This window comes from Miniopterus natalensis, chromosome 1 (assembly GCF_054644295.1).
Source record: "Miniopterus natalensis isolate mMinNat1 chromosome 1, mMinNat1.hap1, whole genome shotgun sequence".
NCBI lineage: Eukaryota > Metazoa > Chordata > Mammalia > Chiroptera > Miniopteridae > Miniopterus > Miniopterus natalensis.
The window spans coordinates 32,230,325-32,251,258 of NC_142081.1; the positions used below are offsets into that span (position 1 = coordinate 32,230,325).

General features: G+C 40.9%; 1 protein-coding gene across 5 annotated transcripts in view; it reads left to right on the forward strand.

Moving 5' to 3' along the window:
- The window catches only part of ARMH4 (armadillo like helical domain containing 4), a 91,879-nt gene that overhangs the window by 21,964 nt on the left and 48,981 nt on the right, over positions 1-20,934 (forward strand). For 4 of the 5 annotated variants that reach the window (XM_087820221.1, XM_087820224.1, XM_087820230.1 and 1 more), the window contains one exon: positions 13,174-13,443. In XM_087820221.1, coding sequence (XP_087676347.1) covers positions 13,174-13,443 — 270 coding nt within the window. Of the gene's footprint in view, positions 1-2,603; positions 2,705-13,173; positions 13,444-20,934 lie in introns of those variants that run through there. The other variant, XM_087820229.1, reaches the window with a different exon arrangement.

Genomic DNA, 20,934 nt, shown 5'->3' on the forward strand with positions numbered 1-20,934 from the left:
AAACACAGGCTTCCCTTGCCCTCCACCCCCACCAACTGTTATGGTGAAAACAATGGGAATTTAATAATAAAAATGAATACATTTATAACTCTATTAACATGAAACATCTAATAGTATTACAAATATGTTAATTTTCATCTTTGCATCACTTTCAAGTATTACGTGACAGATTATGAAACCCAGAATTGCTGGTGGTTTCAGTTATTGATCGCCTTTTGTGGTTAAGTCACTTCATGGTCTCATCATAGTTTCTCTGGCATCTGTGATAGATCTGTGTTCTTGTACCCATATGCTCTGTAAGAGTGTACAGCAAGTTACTTCACACTCAGAATGGTCATTGCATGTTTGCTCACATAGCCAGTGGTACTGTAAAGATATTTACAGTCACTATTGTGGTATGCTACTGTAAAGCTTTGCTTATAAATTTTTCTGTTGAAGAAAGATAACTTGAAATCACTCTAAGTTCTCTGGTATGCTTCCTTATCGTAAGGAATTCATTTATTGGTATAATCACCATAAGTAAACATGGTTCTAGAGTTGACTCTTCCCATCTTTTTTCTTTTTCTTTTTGCACCTTTGTTGCCTGACACCAGAAAGTTAGCACTGTTTAGTAAGCTTGCCCTTAGACACTCATGGAATTTTGCATAATGATGACAAAAGGATTTAACTTTGTATATACTTGGCAGTTTTATTTATTCATTCATTTATGTGTGCATTTTATAATTATTTGGTGGTTTAGATAATACAGAGAAGAAATGGAAGTAGATCTTGCTTTTTAGGGAGCATAAGTTTTAGTAGAAGTAGGACAGATACATAAATAACAGAAATGCAAAGTAGAAATTAGAAAAATATAACAGCCCTGCTGGGCGTGGCTCAGCGGTTGAGCATCAACCTAGGATCCAGACGATCGGGGGCGTGCAGGAGGCAGCCAATCAATGACTCTCTCATCACTGATGTTTCTATCTCTCTCTATCCCTCTCCTTTCCTTTCTCTGAAATCAATAAAGATATATTTTTTAAAAAAGAAAAAATATATATAACAGAAAAAAATTACAGGAAAAGGGCTTATAGACTTACAAGAGAGAGCTTAGCCCCAGCTTAGAGAAACAAGGAATTGTTTATGCTAGTGAGTTTTGTGTTCGTTTGTGTTGTTTATGTGTATAGATTTGTATACATATGTATATTTGTTGTTCTATTGATAATAAAATAAATGGTGACAGATCCAAAAATATGGAAAGCATTCAAAACACTAGCAATCAATTATTTTATACACATGTAATCAAGTAGGCTTTTCTTATTTAGCTTATTGGTTAGATGAATTATTTCTTAAGAATAGTTTTTAATAACTGAAGTGACTGCTTTTCAATGTAGCAGAGGCAACCAGGTACCTAGCCTTGGGCTAGCAAATACTTCAGTTATAGGAAACCACCATGTCTGTCTTGATGGGGATGTTCAGAACCCCAGGCAAAAAGATTGATTCTGAGTGATTCCTCTGGGCTCACGCCCCAGGGTTAAGAATCCCTGTGAGCATGAGTCCAAGCAGGCTTTCCACGTGTGGTGGGTTTTAGGCAGTTGTTGAAGCAAACATGTAGCTTGCAACTGCATCATGGGCTGTGGAGATCTCAAAGATATTTTAGATGTTTGTAGAAAATTGAGGCTTTTTCTAAAGACATGGTTTTTTCAATATAAGGATAGACATAACTCTCCCTTTACTGGTGTAAACATGAGAATTGTATTGCATCAGAGTCTAAATAATTACAAACCTTAACAATGTATGAAATAATGTAGGATACTATCAACTGCACTTTCTCAGGCTGTATTCATAACCGTGAGGTTGTTTTGGCATCAGACTACATCTTAACATGTAGATACATACATATCCCCAAAGGAAAAGATTGGAAGGAAAACATAATGCATCAATTTGAATGACCTTACAAGATTTTTAAAATGTTTACACTTGGAGACATTGAATTTATCCTGAAAGATTTACACTGATTCTGTCTGCATTTATCAGTGCCTTTTCTTCTTCAGCCATTCTACCCCCTTCTGCATTGTTCGATACATACAAACAGAATATTCTAGAGAAATTTCTTTTATAAAAACAGTATCAAGAACTTCCAAGGATTTAGTGTGAGAAGGAGATTCTCCAGGGAGGCAGAGGGCCTGGCCCTGCTCCCTCTGGATTTTCTCAAGGTACCTGCTTCCCATGCTCTCTGAGTTCTATTTCCTATTAAAACTGTAGCTCAAGCATAGATGAAAACGCTTTCACTTATTTCAGCTGAAATTAGTAGACAATTAAAATCTATTTGGCTCAAGCCTAAGGGAACAGAAAGCAATAAAATCAAGAAAATAAAAGAAACAGAAAATGAATTACGCTCAAAAGGTACACACCCCTGTGTGATCTTACCTTAGCTAACAAGGTCCCAGGGCGCTCGTCCCTGACCCATTCCATGCTCTGTCTGAGAAAGTTTTTATATTCTATACCCAAAGCACTGGAACAATTTTTTCAGGCACCTTGCTGGGCTTTCTGGCTTCTCAGCGCTTGGATTGTTTCCAGTACAGAGGGTAACTTACTTTCTCTCCCCCATCCCTGCCTCCACATAGAAGAGCCAAGATCAAGATGTAAATTTCCTCCGGGGTCCATCTCCGAGCAGGACACCTCCATCCCCGCATGCATATGTTTGTCCTGATTTCCCTGTTGAAGACACGCTTCAACCCCTGGCAGTTGACAGCCAGCGACTTCAGGATTGACACCGTGTACATCGCCCCTTTCAGAGGAAATCCCATTTCTGTTAAAAGGGAGGCATGATTCCTATGTAGGCAGCACCGCCCTGTCCTCACCATACAAGAGACACACCCGTGTGATAATCGGGTCGTTCTGTCACAGTCCGTGGCAGAGAATACTCATGGCCGTCCTATGCCATAAACAGGGCGATGAAGCTCAAGTTAAAAGCACGGGAAGGGGAAACGCCACCCAGCCCACATAGATGAGGGGCATAGTGGAAAATAACCCTGATCCTGGTCTCAAATGGACATAACTGGATTTGTCTTAGCTCCATCATGAATTAGCACTGAGATCTTGATCAAATGGTGTGATTTCTTTAGACTTCGCCTTTTCCTTCTGTGTAATGGTGTGAGAATGAGATCTTGCATATAGTAAGTGCATGCATAACATGGGGGTAAATACATAATAAATGTGAATATCTCGCATCATTTACCAATTAAAATTATATATCACGTATCATGTATTAATTGTTGTTGTTTTTTAATTACCACTTGCCAACCTTTAATTCCTGGGTAAAAGCAAAAGGAAAAATGATTGGGTTTTTCATTTTCCAGAGAGAAAGGAATAAATAATAGTTGTCCTCTGAGGGCTGCTTTTTCTCCAAATGGTGATAGAGTTTAATTCTCACTTTCCACTCCTCCAGCCTCTGCTCGCTCCACTTTTTGTTTACATCCTCAAATTTCTTTTTCTTCTCTGCTTTTCGTTCTTTGTTAAACTGAGCAGTCTTTTCATTTTTCTCTGTGATGTATTTTGGCAGTGAATTACTCCTGGCTAAGATCGGCGCATCTTCCCTGTTAAATTGTGGCTTTCATGTGCCTGTGGATGAGCGAAGGGCTCCTGCTCCAACTGCCCCCCCCCCCCCTTCATTTGGCGGTTCGGGCAGGATTGCGGTGCTTAGAGGGCCGCAGGGTTAATTGTTCTAATGATGTATTCACACCCCCTCCCTGCATCCCTGGGCCGGGGGCTAGGTAGACCCCGTGAGCAAGCAGAGAGGAAGGTGCTTAGACAGCAGGGAGTGGTGAGCGTGATGCAATGCGAGCACCTCCCCCCCCTTCCAGACAGCTGCTCTTGGTGGAGTTGCCAGGAGGTGAGTGTGAGCTCAGTGATGCCAGGTCTCAGAATTTTTTCCAAGACAAGCTGAAAATTCTGATTTTTATGTGAAATATTCTGATTTTTTTAAAGTGCTAGGAATGAATTCAAGTGTTTGCCTGTCATTTGTTTTTATGAATATACAGCCCCCAAATGGACCCGTCTTCCTAGCCATTCACCATCAGTTTGTGCCCTCAACCGGATTTTCCAAAACCTCCTTAGGGGCAGAGTCAGATCTTTCTGCCTTGCTGTGTCCACAGTGGTCTGCAGGTACCCGGGCTTGGGTGAGTGATGATCCGTGATGGGGTGCATGGTTTTAGGACCACTGCCTCGTTTAATGGATGTGCTTCCTAATTGACTTGCCCTGTTTGCTGTTGCTAGTATATTAAACCCAGTGCTTATTTAGGGTGGGAACTTGAGCACTCTTTATGTGAATGAAGCAGTCGTTTCCAATCATATCCTGCTAGAAATTCTGTGGGAATTTACTTAGAGTGCTTGCATCCCATTGTGGGTTGAACATTCTGTTATTTCTTTCCTGTTGGAATCCATACCAATCTCTTCACTCAGGCAGGTAAGGTGAGTCGATAGACTTAAGTGATTCTTTAAACCCACATTGGGAAGCCAGAGTGGGAGGGAGGGAAAGAAAGGACAGGCCTGAAGATGGAGACCCTTCTCTGGAAACATTATTGCAGTTAATCTGTACAAAGGTCATTTTTCCCTGTGGGGCCAGCCCCTCTCCCCAGTGTGACTAAAGCATGTAAGTAGATTTTCCTTAAAAAGTTGATATGCTCATTTGAAGCATATATATAATATAAATTAAAAAAAATTATATTGGAGCCCCTAAAGGAATTACTCCCTGTTTTGAAGACGAAGATAAAATGCTGTTCAGTTTCTCTCTGTTCAATGAACTTATATTGAGGGCTTATTCTGTGCAAAGCACAGTGCTTGATCCTGGAAGGCGGGGCACGAAAAGAGTAAGACAGCACCTCTGGTTCCCAGGAGCTAAATGCACACAGGTGTGACACAAACACTCTTCCACACAGTAATATGTAAACCGCATTTTGGATTAGTTGAGTCGTGTTTTAAAGTTTGAAAGGGGAATCTGCTTTCGTACATAGTTTTGAAAAGTTGATATGAACTTAACTAACCTATAATTTATCTTTTGAGGGTGTGTGGATTTTTATATACAAGTTCTGTATATGTTTGCTTAAAGCAAATGTTCCTTTAAGACTACTAAATTATTGAAGAGAAAGGTTTTATTCTGGGTGGTTCAGAATTTATAGGTACAATATTAGTATAGCTTTTATGTTTCTCTTTATAGCACCCTTGAGACATAGAATGGTATTGCTGTAGTCTTGCTTTCCGGAGGAAAATACATGAAAGGCTGTCATCTGAATCCAAAGTGAGTTGTTTAATGAACAGGAGTTAGACTCTGAAACTTATAATTATTGCTCTAGGGCTGAATCCATTAAGAACTGAATTTGATTTGGGGTAGGATTTATAGGAGATATTGGAGAATACCAATTATATGGCATCAAGTCTGTAATGGGATTCTGTCCTGACCAATGTGAGGGTCGTGTGTACACTGATCTTGTTCACTTGCTAACCAGATGTGGGAGATGATGCTATCAAGAGCAGAATCCTCTAATTTAAAGGAAGCAATACTGAACAAAATGAGAATATATTTAACCGTCTGTCTGAAATGTGGGTTGAATCTAAAACATTTTGCAACTGGTGTTTGAAGTGAACATATTATCTTGTCTCAAGCTTTCTTATTTTCTCATGCATGTACCTTGTAATTATTGTTAAGGTTAGAATAAAGGACATTTCTAATTATTATATTTCCTATTATAGAGCTCATGGGAAGTTTAAACTTTAGTAAGAACTTTTCATGAAACGTGTGCATTAATATAGGAGGTTTTTAAAAAATCACTGTGAGGAGGCATTTAAAAAAGAGAACTGAATAAATTAACGGAAATGTTTAAAGCAGAATATTTAATGAACAGTAACATTTTAGATTTTATCTAATTTTAAAATGCAGCCCAGATTACAGATGCTCTTATGAGTTTGAAATTGGAGATTTTGAAAGTGGAGTTTGAAAAGCCAACAAGAGCTCTTACTCAGCTTGTTGGATGTACTTCAAATGCAGATAATATGGATGCTTCTGAAAGCACATTATTTGGATTTCGGCTTCTGAAGGAGACGGATGGAACCCACCGTAGCAAAATCACCAGATCTTGGGTAATACATATGCTTTAATGCACAAATGAGATGGCACGTAGTCAGAAAAATCTCCAAGAATTGTACTTTTTAGCTCAATCCATATCAAAAACGATCCATCTGAAGGAGTGAGCTATAAGGAGTAACAACCTGGAAATGTAAAGGTGCTCGAGGAGAAATGGTAATATCAGGAGTCCACATTTGGGCGAGTGGTAAGAGGGACCTGGATTGAAGTTCCCACATTAAGCCTGTGTCTTTAAAAGGGGAATAAAGGAGTTCCAGGTTTGTGTCACAACTTGACTCCCTATAGAAGTAAATGTAAAAATTCTTTGGAAAAATATCATGCCCAATTGAGATCCATGGGTTTCCCACAGATTAAAACCAAGCAAATACAGTATAAGCTTGTAATAAAATATCAACGAACAAGGAAACAAGCAGCCACGACTGAGAGTCAGCAGAGAAGGCAAACAATTGATTGACCTACTCCCTACCTAGGACCTTAGATACTAAAGCTATCAGAATAGAATGTAAAAGAGTCTTGTATAAAAGGTTTAAAGGAATAAAAGATGAAATCACAAAATGAGCAAGTAATAAGAGGTTAACAAAAATAATCCAGCAGATTTTTAAAAAGAACCAAATAAAACCTAAAAATATAATCATTGGGGGATAAAAACCTCAATAATTAAATGGTTAAATATACAATAAGAGAGTGAGTGACCTGGAAGATCAATTTGAAGATATTATAGAGAGTGCAGCGCAAAGAGACAAGTGAGGCGACATGAAAGAAAAAAGAAAAAGTAGGACAAATAAAGGAACAAATTTGTATACCAGTAGTGACAGTAGATACAAGGGGACTAAATATGATGCTGGCTGGGGGCGTTTTGTATTTGCCTTTGTCTGCTTGAGGAAGTTTTCTCCTTTCCCTAATTTGCTAGAACTTTTTTTAAAAATTTGATTTTTTGGTCCTAAATGGATACTGGATTTTTTCAAATGCTTTTATTGAATCTGTTTTCTGCACCTATTGAGATGATATGGTTTTTCTGTTAATATGGTCAATTGCACTGTTTGATTTTCAAATGCTAAAACAGCTTTGTGTTTCTGGGATAATCCCAGTTGGTCATGATGCATTATATTTTTTATGTATTGAATTTGGTTTGCTAAAATTTTCAAACAAAATAAAATTTAAGACAAAATTCAGTAATGGACATATATAAAATACTGTACCCAACCATTTGAGAGTACACATTATTTTCAAGCACACATTAAACGTTTGTAAAAACTGACTTCGTACTAGTCCATAAAGCAATCTCAATAAATTTCAAAGAATTGGTACATGCAGACCACATTCCCTGATGGCTGTTTTAGTCAGTTAGAAATTAAAAATAAAAAAGATAAATTGTTCCATACCTTTAAAAATTAAAAAAGCACACTTCTAAATAACTCATGGATTTAAAAAATCATAATAGAAAATAAAATTAATTAGAACTGAGTCATAGTGAACTATTATATCACAAGTTGTAAGACGAAGGTAAAGGGATACTTAAAGGGAGATATTTAGCCTTTAAAGTTTTTATTAGAAAAGAGTAAAGCCTGAAAATTAATGAGCTAAACAGCCTCCACCGTAAGCTGTAAAAACAAAAGAGCCCCAAAGGAAGTATAAGGAATGATGTAATAAAAATAAGATTTTATTTTTTCCATTTTATTAATTCATAACAAATTTACTAACTTTTTGTAAAATTTGTATGGAAGAGCAAATAGCCAGTGCACTGCTAAAGAAGAATACATTGGAGGAGGGAGCACTTGCCCTACCTGATAGTAAGACTTCTAGAGCTCTCACTATTTCTGTACATATTCAGACAGTGTGGTCATGGACAGGGATAATGACAAAGACCAGTGGACAGAATAGAGAGCATTGAAACAGACAGCTCCTCTAGGTGTCCTGGATAACGACCGGGGTGGCACTGCAGAGCAGAGGGAAAAGCATTTTTTTCATACTAGTGTGGGACAATTGGTTGTCCATATGGAAAAAAAAAAAAATCAGATTGAATGTAACATGATACACAAAAAATCAGTTCCATCTGGCTTAAGAACAGATGTGAAAGGTGAAACTTAAAAATTGGAGAAAAAATATAAAATATCTTTCTGAACTAATAATACAGAAGGATTTTAAAAAATTTCGGACACAAAAATTGCTAACCATAAAAGAAAATATTGATAAATTCAGCTCTATTCAAACTAAAAACTAAAAAGATATGAGAAAGGTAGTGAAAGTACCACTTCTAAAACTAGAAGAGATACTTGTAATACATATAACTCATAAAAGATAAGTGTCTAGAATAGAAAGAACTCCAAAAAATCTAGAATAGAAAGAGCTCTAAAAGAATCAATAGGAAATGACACAACCCAAAAGGGAACAAACATATGGGTAGGTGTTTTCCTGAGATACACGAACATATGATTAAGATACACGACCTTAGAAGTAATTAGAGAAATGCAAATTACATCTACTGTGACATTTTATACACACTGGATTAAAAAAATTAATGTTTGACAACAGCAATGGTTGGTGAGGATGTGGAGCTGCGGAAATTTATCTAGATGTTATTTAGGGCATTGACCACTTGCCCTAGCAGTTACGCTTTTAGGGATACACCCTGGAGAAACCCCTGAATAGATACATTAGAGATCATCTGTAAGAGCTCAGAGCAGCACTGTGCATAACATGAGAAGATTGGCAACAACTAGATCACCCAAATGTTTATTGACCTGAGGATAAATAAATAAATTCCGTTTGCATAATGGAATACCATACATCAGTGTGCAATAAACAAACCAGTGTTTTGTACAAGATGTGTGAGACTTAAAACCACAAACCCAAGTGAAAAAAAAGTCGCAGGAAATAATATCCAGTAATTTTTCTTATGGCATTAAGGGGAAGAAGTTGGGTAAGATGATAGAGGAATTTGCAAGTAGATGCAGCAGCATTAGTAACATTTCAATTCTTAAGTTAAATGGTGAATTCTCTGGGTTCATTTTAGTATTAAGCTTAATAACAAATACTGTATATCTTTCCTTTTGTACACATCTAATAGTACATGGTAAAAATGGAAAAGCACTTTTTTAGCTGGCAGGAGTATTAAAGATTTTAGAAATGTAATGAAAGCCTAAAAATTCTAAGTTGGCCTAACATTGCGGGCTGCTGAACTTTGTGGTCATTACTCAGAAGCTTCCAGGATTCCTCAACCCCTTGTGATCCCAGAGCGCCATCTGCTGGAGAATCTGTTCTCAAAACAGGTTTAATTTTTTTCTTTTCTGGCTTTTATGTTTTGTGCCCAATTTAACGTCCAAGCTAAAAAATATCTGGAAAATCAAAGCAGTGCCATTTCTAGTGCTTCAGTCACTGTTTATGTGTGGAAACGGTTTTGTTACGGTGGCTTTTGGTTATATCGGTATAGGGTAAACACATTGCAACCAATGCGTATTCTTTTAGGAACATGCCCCTGGGATGTGTCAGAGCCATTCCCTTGAGGGACAGTGGGAGAGAGACAAATGCATGCTCAGCCTCCACTCAGCGAAGCCACCCTGTCTCTTTTCATGCTATCCGGCCTCTTCTTCCTGTGCTCTAATTTATTTACCTTAGATTTAATTTGAAACTGTGTCAGGGAAAGAAAAGGGCCGCTAAAAAGATGAAGCAGCTGAGGCACACCCAAATTCAGTAACCTTTCCAAATGACACAGCCATGGTAAGTGTGTGGCTCCGGCGTCTGCTTGTGTAACCTCTCCCTCTGATACCTCACCTCTCAGGACATTGCTCCAGTGGCTGCCTCCTCTCTCCCCTGCACCACCCGTGTCCCCTCTACCAGATCTTCCTCATTAACTTACAAGCAAATGCTAATATCTCCTATCTTAAGAACCTACCCTTGACCGCGTATCTCCCTTCAGCGCCCCCCTAGTGTCTCTCTCCTTTTCAAATTTCTTGTAAGAGCTGTATTTGCTGTATCTACTTACTAACTTTTTTTCCCTAATTTTCTTTTCAACCATTCCAGTCCTGATTTTGTCCCTACCATTTCACGGAAACTTTTGTCAAGGTCAGCAGTGACCTCCAAAATGTCAAAGGCAGAGGTGATGTCAAAGCCACACAGACATTCTCAGCACCTCAGAGGTGTTTTCTTCATTTGGCATCCTTGACCCCACACTGGCCTTGGTTTTCCTCCCAGGGCAGCAGTCACTTCTCCGGCTCCTTTGCTGGATCTCCCTCTGCTGGCCAACTTCTAAATGTTCGGTAGTCCAGTGACCCCATTACTTTTTCTCTGTCAGCTTCTCTCTCTCCCAACACTCATTCTCTTGGTGATCTCAGCCAGTCTTAAGGCTTTAAATATTGTTTATTAATTGATGACTCTTAGATTTTTATTTCTAGCTTTGACCTTCCTTAGGCCTCCCACACCTCCACTTGAATGCTTGTAGGCATAGCCATCGCCCAATTATTGTCTAAAATGAAATTCTTGATTTTGCTCTTTATGCTTTAGTCCCCATTTTTGGTAAAGTGGGGGTCTTCCTCCCACATTCCACATTGTAATTATCGGCAGGGCTCCTTCTTCGAGTTACATCCCAGATCAGACCCCCTCTCCCCACATCTAGGACTATACCCCAGTTCAGAGCACCATCCTCTATCCCCTGGATTTTGAAATAGCCTCCTGATGGGGCCCCCTTGCTTTGTCTCTTGCTCTGGTATCCTGTTCTCTACACTGCAGCCAGAGTCATTCATTATAAATATATGTCAGGTATGGCCACTGCCTCCCCCTCCCCCTCATTTCCTAGATTCTCTGTCCCTTCCAATCCCCCCACCCCCAGCCCCATCTTTGCCATTCTTTGAACACTACCAGCACACATCTGCCTCACGCTTTTGCCCTTGCTCTTCCCTCTGTTTCCCACTGCTGGGAATGCTCTTTCTAAATTACCCTAAATTAAACAAGAGAATTCATTATTTTGGTATGATTTCTGTTCGAACTTTCCCTTATCAGAAAAGCTTTCCTCCATCTCCCCATCCAGACCAGAGCACCTGGCACCTTCTGTCTTTGCGAGTTTTAATCAGGGTGGAACTTGTATCAGATACCTGTCTGTTTGCTGGATGTCTCCTTGGGTTGGGCAGATCAGCTCTCTGAAGGCAGAGACATTCTTGCCTATTCCTACACTGGGAACCAGGTGCTTGACAAATACTCGTTGAATTTTTGGAATAGTGGCAGGTATTAGTCCTACAAAGTTATAGGACAGGAATGAAAAAGATTAGATGTAATACTTTTTTAAAAGTAAAAAAACCCCACAGCAACAACCTTGTAAATGATGGATGAAAGGGGATGTGTGTGGGGAAAATTGTCTCGAGGCAGCAAAGGAGAGTCTGGGAATTCCTCGGTGGCTTCAGGGGCCCATCCGTGGGGAGGGTGGGGCCTCATGGTGTTCCAAAAAGTTAAAATTGGTGAAGCAAAATGAAGTTGGAGATCTTATGTTTCTTAAACTTACCCCACCTGAAGCGTTGAAAATGACAAGTCGTGAATTTAACTCTTAGGGCGACAGTAACGAAAATGATTTTTCAACCATGTTGCTTTTCTGAGTGTCCTTGATCATACCCCATCCCCCAGTTCCCTTTCCAGTTGGGCTGGACCATTGATGCAGCTGTTTCCAGTTGTGTGGGCCACGCCTCTGTCAAGAGAAGTTTCAGGAGTGGGTTTAGGTGCCTCTCACTTAACAGGGTGGTAAGTTCTGCACCCTGATGTGGAAGAAGAAGGAAAAGAAAATTGTACCAAAGTAATGAGTTACCTTGTTTAGTCTTGTAAGATATAAAGGGACTGGGGCACTCCTTTTAAGCTCTGTTAGCTTTTCTGTGCGCTTTCTAATGGATAAATTTTTAATAACCCCCAGAAAACAGGAAGGGGTTGTTTTCTAACCTTGTAAATATAAAGGTGACTAGTAAAAAAATTCATATCCCTTGAACGTTGACTCCAAATACACATGATGCGTAATAATTATCTGACAGAACTGTGATTTTAAAAGTTTAACACGTAGATGAGGGATGGGCACACATCAGTAGATGAGTTGATAAAACAGCTGTGGTACATTTACACAGTGGAGTACTAACTGCTCAGTCGTAAAAAAGAAAGAAATCTTACCTTTTGTGACATGGATGGCCCTGGAGAGTATTACGCTAAGTGAAATAAGCCAGTCAGAGGAAGATAGGTACCGTATGATTTCATTTATGTGTGGAATCTAATGAACAAAATTAACAAACGAAATAAAAACAGACTCATAGATACAGAGAACAGAGTGACAGTTGTCAGAGCGGAGGGGGCTGGGGGCCTGGGTGAAATAGGGGAAGGGATTAAGCGCGCTCGTGTACACACACACACACACACACACACACACACACACACAGACACACACACACACAGACACACACACACAGACACACACGCACACACACCCCCTCATAGACACAGACAGCAGCATGGTGATTACCATAGGAAAGGGGGATGGGGAGGTAAAAGAGGGAAAGTGGGGCCCTGTCGGGGGCGGCTCAGTGGTTGAGCATCAGCCTAGGATCTAGGAGATCATGGCGTCGGGGCACATGCCCGGGTTGCGGGCTCGATCCCCAGCCGGGGGCGTGCAGGAGGCAGCCAATCAATGACTCTCTCATCACTGTCTCTCTCTTTCTCTCCCTTCCTCTCTCTGAAATCAATAAAGACATATATATATTTTTTAAAAAAGAGGGTAAAGTGGGGATAATTGGTGAAGGAAGGAGACTTGACTTCGGGTGGTAAACACAGTGCAATATACAGATGACATATTATAGAATCGTACCCCTGAAAACCTATATAATTTTATTAACCAATGTCACCCCAATACATTCAATAAAAATTAAAAAAAAAAAATGATGGGCACAAAACCCCCAAACGCACATGGTTCAACTTGGCTGTGGAGTTTGTTTTAGAAGGCCAGGCCCAGCAGAGGGGTGTGTGCGGGTCGGTTCAAAGCTTCATTGGCAGCCGCTGTGCTTCCTGGTGTTTCTCATTCATCTCTTCCTGTCTAGAGGGGCCGGACGGTGATGACGGCGAGGAGGAAGATGAGGAGGAAGATGAGGAGGAGGAGGAGGAGGAGGAAGATGCCGAGGAGGACGCCGAGGAGGACGCCGACCCCCTGGACGAAGGCCTGGCGGCCGACGCCGAGCCCCGCGGGCCTGCCCTCCCGGGCGCCCCCTCCCAGGAGCCGGGTGCCCAGCAGGCCCGCCTGCACCTCCTGGAGGGCGCCACCTACCAGGTGCCAGGTGCCCTGGCCTGGGAGGAGCAGAACCAGGGCCTGGGTAAGAGCCGCGAGCCGCCCCTTTCCGGGCCCCCCTCCTTGTGCCTTTCTAAGGGGACACGATTGTGGTGCAAGGTGGATTTTCTGTTCGAGTTTATGGACGGTCCACTTGGGGTGCAGTTATCAGGTTTTTCTTCAGCGTGTTTATATTTAACACTCTTAGGTAACCAGGTTCCCCACAGCCTGCGCCTGCCCCCCCAGAGCGTGGCTCCCTAGCCTTTGGAAGGAATCCCCTCTTTCCTGTCCAGCTGGAGGGCAGCCCTAGCTTGGGGAGGGCCTCCCAGCGGGAGGAAACGGGGTACCCGGTGTGCCTTATGAGCAGGGTGAATGGTCTGCAGTCGGGAAATCAATGTATTTTGTCCCCTTTGTCCTCTTAGACGTTACTCCCTAGGGGACAATCTAGTCTGATGACCGTTCTGTTCTCTCTTGTGGCTGCCACGGCCGGACAGTCTCGCTTGAGCAGCCAGTGTCCAGACAGCCCCACGCTTGCTTTCTCGGGCATGGCCCACATTTTCCGTGAGAGACGCCACGGAGGCAGGCTGACACCCACTGGGCACTCTCCTCCCTGTCAGCAGGGAGGCCCCCTGTCCGTCTTCTCTTGGCTCTTTCGGAAGAGACGCTATTAAGCTTTGGGTGATTCCTTGAGGCCTCACTCTCTTGACCTGAGGTAAAGAGACGTCTTCTCCAAAGAAAATTCTCTTTGTCCTTAACAGTTGGGTCCATTTGTCATCTTCAGGGTAGCAGAAGTTAGGTTTAACAGTCATATAACTCGTTTTGGGGGATTTTGTTGAAAATATGGATGCTGGTCAGGGATGTCACTTTGGAATATCATACCAGTGTGTCTTGGTGCCTGGCTGAAACTTCTAATTTAGAATCCTGCTACATCTTATTTCTTAAAGAGTGTTCTCCTCTCCTCCCATGAAAACTCTCTTTTAGATCAGGGGTGAGAAAGGTGAGTGCATTCAAATGAGTATGGAATGGGAAAGTCACAGTGCCAGTTTATCGCATGATTGGGTAGCTTAAAACAAGCGCTCTTTTTTAAGTTCAAGCTGGAATTGGTAAAACCTTTAAAGGTTTGCAGTCTGAGGAGGAATCCTTTTCATAATCTCTAGAACTAAAGAAACATGCATGAGAATGTTTAAAGCCATCTTTTCTCCCTTACAGGAATCTTCAATGAACCGTCTTTTAGATTTGGTTAATTAATTTTTCTAATCTAACAAACCTAATTGAGCACCTACTATGTTCCTGGAACTTTGCATGGCATTTGGAAAAGAGGAAAACAAGGCAGTGCTTTTTCTTGATCAGAGCAGAGCCCATTTCATCAAGGTTTCAGTGCAGGGAGGGTTTCTATGATAAAAGTAGTTGTAAGAGGGCAGAGCAGAAATGTAGAAGGGGGTTATTTATATTAGCTTGGAGTGTGCAGAGCTGTCACGTGTAGAATGTGTAGATAAGAGAGAGCTTGCAGGGGAAGGAGGCCCAAGAAAGAATTTGCACAAAGGCATTGGAAGGTTCAAAGAGCACGGTGCATACAGATGGGTTGGCAATGACATCTGTTTTATATCAGATTTTCCCCTGTTATAATAGTTTACCATTTTCTTAAATGTCTCTTACCTTTTACTGTCACTTCTTTTCCTGATAAATTCATTTTGTCCACATGGTTTTAGCGTTGTGGGTTTTCTGGGAACCAAAACACGGGACAAATCTGTCAAACTGTTGGTTTCCCTATTGTGGGAAGACTGTGTTTGAGTGGTGTCTGGGACTGAAATTTTATTAGCTCATTGACTTTTCCTTGGAGTAACAAGAGTATCTCCTCATAAATGAAAACCAGTAACAACTTCTGGGTCAATATTAATTGATACGGTTTCCTAAATGCACTCAGATTAGGTGAAATAAAGGAAAACCTCCCCTGTTTGTGATGAATTTTGTGGTAGGCAGAATAACGGCTCCCCAAAGATGTCCATGTTGTAGTCCTTGGACTCTGTGACTGTGTTACCTTACATGGTAAAAAGGACTTTGCTGATGTGACCAAATTAAGGATCTTGAGATGGGGATGTCTTCCTGGATTGTCTGGGTGGGCCAGATAAGGGGGAGGTAGGAAGGTCAGAGTCAGAGAAGGAGATGTGATGACAGGCACAGGTCAGAGTGATGTGGCCAGGAGCCAAGGCATGCTGGCAGCCTCCAGAAGCTGGAAAAGGGAAGGAGATGGACCCCCCCCCCTTGAGCTTCCAGAAGGAACAGAACCCTGCTGACGCCTTCATTTCAGCCCCTCAAGACCTATTTCAGATTTTGACCGTAGCACTGTAAGATAATGAACTTGTTACTTTGAGGCAGTAAGTTTGTGGTAATTTCTTGCAGTAGAAATAAGCAACTGATGCAGATTCAATGAGTATTTTATAAGCGGCATCATTTTAGAAAGTAGAGTTGTACGGCAGCTGTAGTCAGAGTGTGAACATTGTAAAATTCAGTAGGTTTTCCTTAATGAATCATTAAAAATGCAAGCATTGAGACCCTTTAGAAAGTAAACCTATTTAGTATAATAAGACTTTAATTGGCCATCGTCTTCATTCCTATTTTTAAGTGAGTGGGTTATTTTTTTATAGATTGTCACATTTTATGTGGCAATGTGAATGGTATTCTAAATCAAATGCTAAAACCACATAAACGTTGAAAAATGAACAGATTGAAGTGGGTAGTTGGGATTGACTAAAAATAATGCAAATTCTTTGAATAGCTTATAGTCTCATTTCCTATGAAGAGTGGAAAACTTAGATGACTTTCTGAGGCGAAGCAGTAATTGTCATATACACGTTGCCTCTAGAGCTTTGGAAGGAGAGAGCTCAGCTTGACTGTGGAATGAACTGTGTTGTCAGGATAGAGGGACTCAGGAGAAAAAGTTCCATGTGATGGGTGAGGTGGATTGACTGGTAAAATGCCAGTGGCATACAGTAAGCTCTTTATTCACATGTACAGAATCAATTTCTTTTATGATCTAATAAGTTCATTTTCAGATTTACTGGCAAGAACCTGTACAAAGAGCAGATGCTTGATCCACACCACTTCTCCTGTTACTATGATAAATCACACAATTATCCTTTTTGAAGTATAAAGTCAATATGACCCAAGTTGGGTCAACATATCCATTTTAATGTTTAAACATTTCCAATGTAATTAATACCAGGAGATTCTTTCATTTTTATATTCTATATCTGTTAGGATGCCTTGAACTACATACAGGTAGCAGAAACCTTAACTTCAGTTGGTTTAAAGAGTGAAGAAATATATTTTCTCTCAATACAGGAAGTCCAGAGATAGAGCTCTTGGGTCAGTTGACTCAGTAACTCAACTGTCATGAACTGACTCAAGGTCTTTCCAGCTTGCTGCACTGTCCTCCCTGGTGCGTTGACTTTGCCCCCAGGCTGGCCTCTCTATACAGGGTTGGGCAAAAGTAAGTTTACAGTTGATTGTATGGAAAATAATACAACAATTAATAAATAATAATACAAGAATAAACCCTGTGTTTCAAGTACTCACAACTGTAAACCTACATTTGCCCCACTCTGTAGTTGCAATGCCTGCAGCAGTTTCAGGTGTCTCGGGAAAAGGAGACTGTCACTTCCTTTTCACTGTGTTTCTTTCTTATGAAAGAGGAAGCCTTTCTGAGACTCCCCAAGTAGAATTCCTTTTGCTTCTAATTGGCCAGGATTAGGTCATATTGAAACGACATTAGGTCATTTCTAAACAATCATTGGCAAATGGAATTTGATCACATGACTGGTGCCGTGGATGGGGGTGGGTTTCAATCAGCCGTCCTGTCACCCATGATTTCTGTGCTTTTCTGTTTTCTTCTCTTGTTGCCGATACTTACCCATGTCTCTTCTACCCTCTAGGAATCCTACGAGCAGTCTTGTAAAATTAAAATCTTTAAGTATATTTTGAGTTTGCGAGTTCTGGATGAGGGTCTGAAGGTGGCATTGTTCCATTTTCTTCCTCAGTAAGAGACTGCATTGGGGCACTTTACAGTTTGGTTGATGCCGTGGATGGACATATCTTCCAAAAGCCATCAGTTAGTTACGAGCAGAATTATTATGGCTCTCTTCACTTTTCTTCAAAAACCTGCATCAAATATTAGAATGGGCTCTTGATTTAGGAAATGGAATATTTTTTTCTGGAGGTCTTAAACAAACCTGATATTCAATTAGCTTTCTAAGGATGTTTGTGGAAAGCAAAGGAATGAAGAGCACTCATGTATCTATTATTTTAATTACACATTCATTGAGTACCTACAAGTGTTTGTTGTATGTTGTGGAAATACTGGGAGTCTGGCTTATGAAGAGAGAAATTGTCCTGGGGCAGAGAGCGGCCCCATAGATGTGAAGTCAGTGGCTGAGCAAATCCGTAGCAGGGACCTGAATCATCACTATAACCAGGGGTTGCCTTGAGTGGGCAGCCATCTGTGAGGTGTGACTTCAGGGGTGCTTTCCCCAGCCCTCTAATTTATATCAACCTTCCTGCCTAAACATGGTGCCTACTTTTAAATATTAGAGCCTTCCTTTGGATTGAGATAAAGCATCTTGAGAAGGCCTTAGAAAAATGCGGATCTGCTATCTGGGTAGATAACCCATTAAGATAGTATCATTTATTTATCATCATTTATTAGTATTAATTTATCAAGTTCATTAGTGGGTGATTTACAGGATTTTAAGGTTAAAGAGAAAGGAACCCAAGACAGATGTGTTTTTGAATTGGTAGGGAGGTGGGATGAACTGCAGGCCAAGGGTGTGGCGTTTGGACCGTATAGAAACCGAGCAATGGACCGTAAGAAAGTCAGACTCTTAGCTCTAAAATGTGTCAGCTCTTCTTTCTTTTCGTTGTCCTCTCTCTTATTCTTTCAAAATACTATGTAGCTAAGACTGAACACTTAAATATAGTGCAACATGGGCTCTGGCAGCAAAAAAAAAAAAAAAAAAAAAAAGATGCTCCGTGAAAAGATAGTGGGAAGTGTGAGATTTCAAGGAACTCTTCATTGCAGCAAATGTCAGTGTATTTCGATGCATAACATATTAAACTATGGATTAAAAAGGTTGCTGGGGAAGCTGCCAGGCAGATGTAATTAAATATGTATATAGAGGAGAGGGGGGAATGAAACCTTAATCCAATGTAACCAGCACAAAGTGAGTGGCAGATTGGCCAAAGCCTGCAGGCTAGCGGTTCTCAGTCTTGGTGGCACATCGGAGTCACCTAGAGAGCTATAAAAATGCTGATGCCTGGGTTCTGCCGTAGAAGACAGCTGTCCTAGACACAATCCATTGGTTGTTCCCTTGGGGTGAGGTAGCTTCTGTTTATGCAGGGGGATGGAGAAAGAATTTTAAGAAGTGTTTCTATCTTCTATGAATGGAATCCCTGTTAGCAAAGATTTACATTGCTTTTCATCATGGTCTTTTGTGTATTGGATTAGTGTATCTTAAATTTTTTTTTAGCTTTTTTACAGTCCTATAGAGGTCAAATTTAAAGTCCATATTTGTGCTCTAATTTTCCCAGAAAACCCACAGTCACATTACACACTCTTAAATCTGGCGTGGAGCCTGTACCTAGATTCCTGCATCTGGGATGACTGAGCATCTCCCGGTCTGAGTGGGCATCTTGCCAGTTACCTGGTGGGGTTCTTCCTGGTCCCCAGATGGTCCCCAGGGCTTCTGGATTTGAGGGTGCTACCATGCTCTCTTTCTTTGGAAAGAACTGAATTATATATTTCCTAGACAGGAGGAGCAGAAGACTTGGCTGCAGACCACCTTCTTCATACAGGCAAGATACCCTGGTACCAGAGTTCAAACTAGAGGTTGTGGCCCCTGCCTCTCCCTGCCTCCTGAGCATGAGTGCGCAGGGAAATTGGGTCTGCGGGGAGGATGCTTTCCAAGGCCAAGAGAGTATCTCTTCATAGATCTTTCCATTTGAGCTGTTGCTGGCTTGCAGATTAGCAGTAGTTGGGGTTTCTAAGGGAGAAAAATCTGTTCATACGTCTGTGGTGAAAGATTTTTCTCCTGTTATATTGGAGGTATCTTTGTCAGAAGGCTTAGATCCTCTTTATAGCTTGAGGTAGGTTATAAATAGGTTAAATACGTAAAAGTGAATAGACTTCCTGCTGCCCATTTCCAACTGTGCTCGCAGGTGTGTACCGAGGACCACAAATACGGAAATTTATATGAACCAAAAATCAAAAAGAGAACTGGCCATGCCTAAAGAAAACCAGGTGCTGACCTAAAAACACTTTAATATACTCTGGTTTTTTTCTTTTCTGTTTTTTTTCTCCTTAATTCCTTCACTTTTTTCACCGAGCCCCCCAAGTTCCAGCTGTCAGTCTGTTCTCTCTGTTTCTGTTTTATTCGTTGGTTTATCTCACATATGAATGAGATCATATGGTATTTGTTTTTCTCTGACTGACTTATGTCACTTAGTATAAGTGACTCCAGGTCCATCCATGTTGTTGCAAAATGTAAGATTTCCTTATTTTCTATGGCCTTATAGATTACAGCTTTTTCATCCACTCATCTACTGATGGGCACTTGGGCTGCTTCCAGATCTTTGCTATTGTAAATAACGCTGCAATGAACATAAGGGTGCATATATTTTTGAATTAGTGTTTTGGGTTTCTTCTGTTTCTTTTCTTTCATTTTTATGTTTATGACACCGCTGATGAATAGTTCTGTATATTGGCTACAGTCAAACTTTTGTGTTCCTTTAACAGAAAATGTTGGCTATTTGGAAAGAGGCAAGGATTGATGGCATGGATAATTTTGTGGGTTGTGCTAAATTTTTTAAAAGACTGACAGGTACTAATTTTCCACAGCTATTGGTTGGACTTTTGTACCGAAAATCTTGAGCAGAACTCAGGTCTCTCTCTCTCCCCCCCTTCCCTCCCTCCCTCCTCAGCTCCCATACACACACACATCATTTACTTCAGCCCAAGTCAGCTGTGGAACACTGCACATTCCCTTTTTCTCCTTGTAAGCTTTCTTTTGAGAAAATGAGTGAGAAGTCCACTCTGAGTCCCAAATGCTAATGAGGGAATCCATAAAATAGAGAGTGTGTCTATAGCATAGCGGCAGCCACACTTTTGTACGATTTTGTATGTCCAGAGCACGCAGCCAACTCCCTCAGGCATAGGGCCTCCTTGAGATGTTCCTGTGTTGAGGGAGGGAAATCAGCCTTGGGTGTTAAAATAAAACCCCACGCCAGTTGGGTCTCCCCAGTACTGAAGTAGTAGGTTCCGTGTGATTGAAAACAACTGCCAACGTCTCAGGCTGGCCCCAGGAAGCCAAGGCTTTTGAAATCCTAAGGCTTGGTGGTGAAACGTAAAAATCCTGTGTAGCCAAAGCGAAGGAGGGATTAAATGTTAAAACAAGGAATCAGAGATTTAGATCAGGGAACTCAGGATTTGACAGTTCACAGATAGGAAACATTTCTTAAAATGTATTTGTCTCGCCCTGGCTGGTGT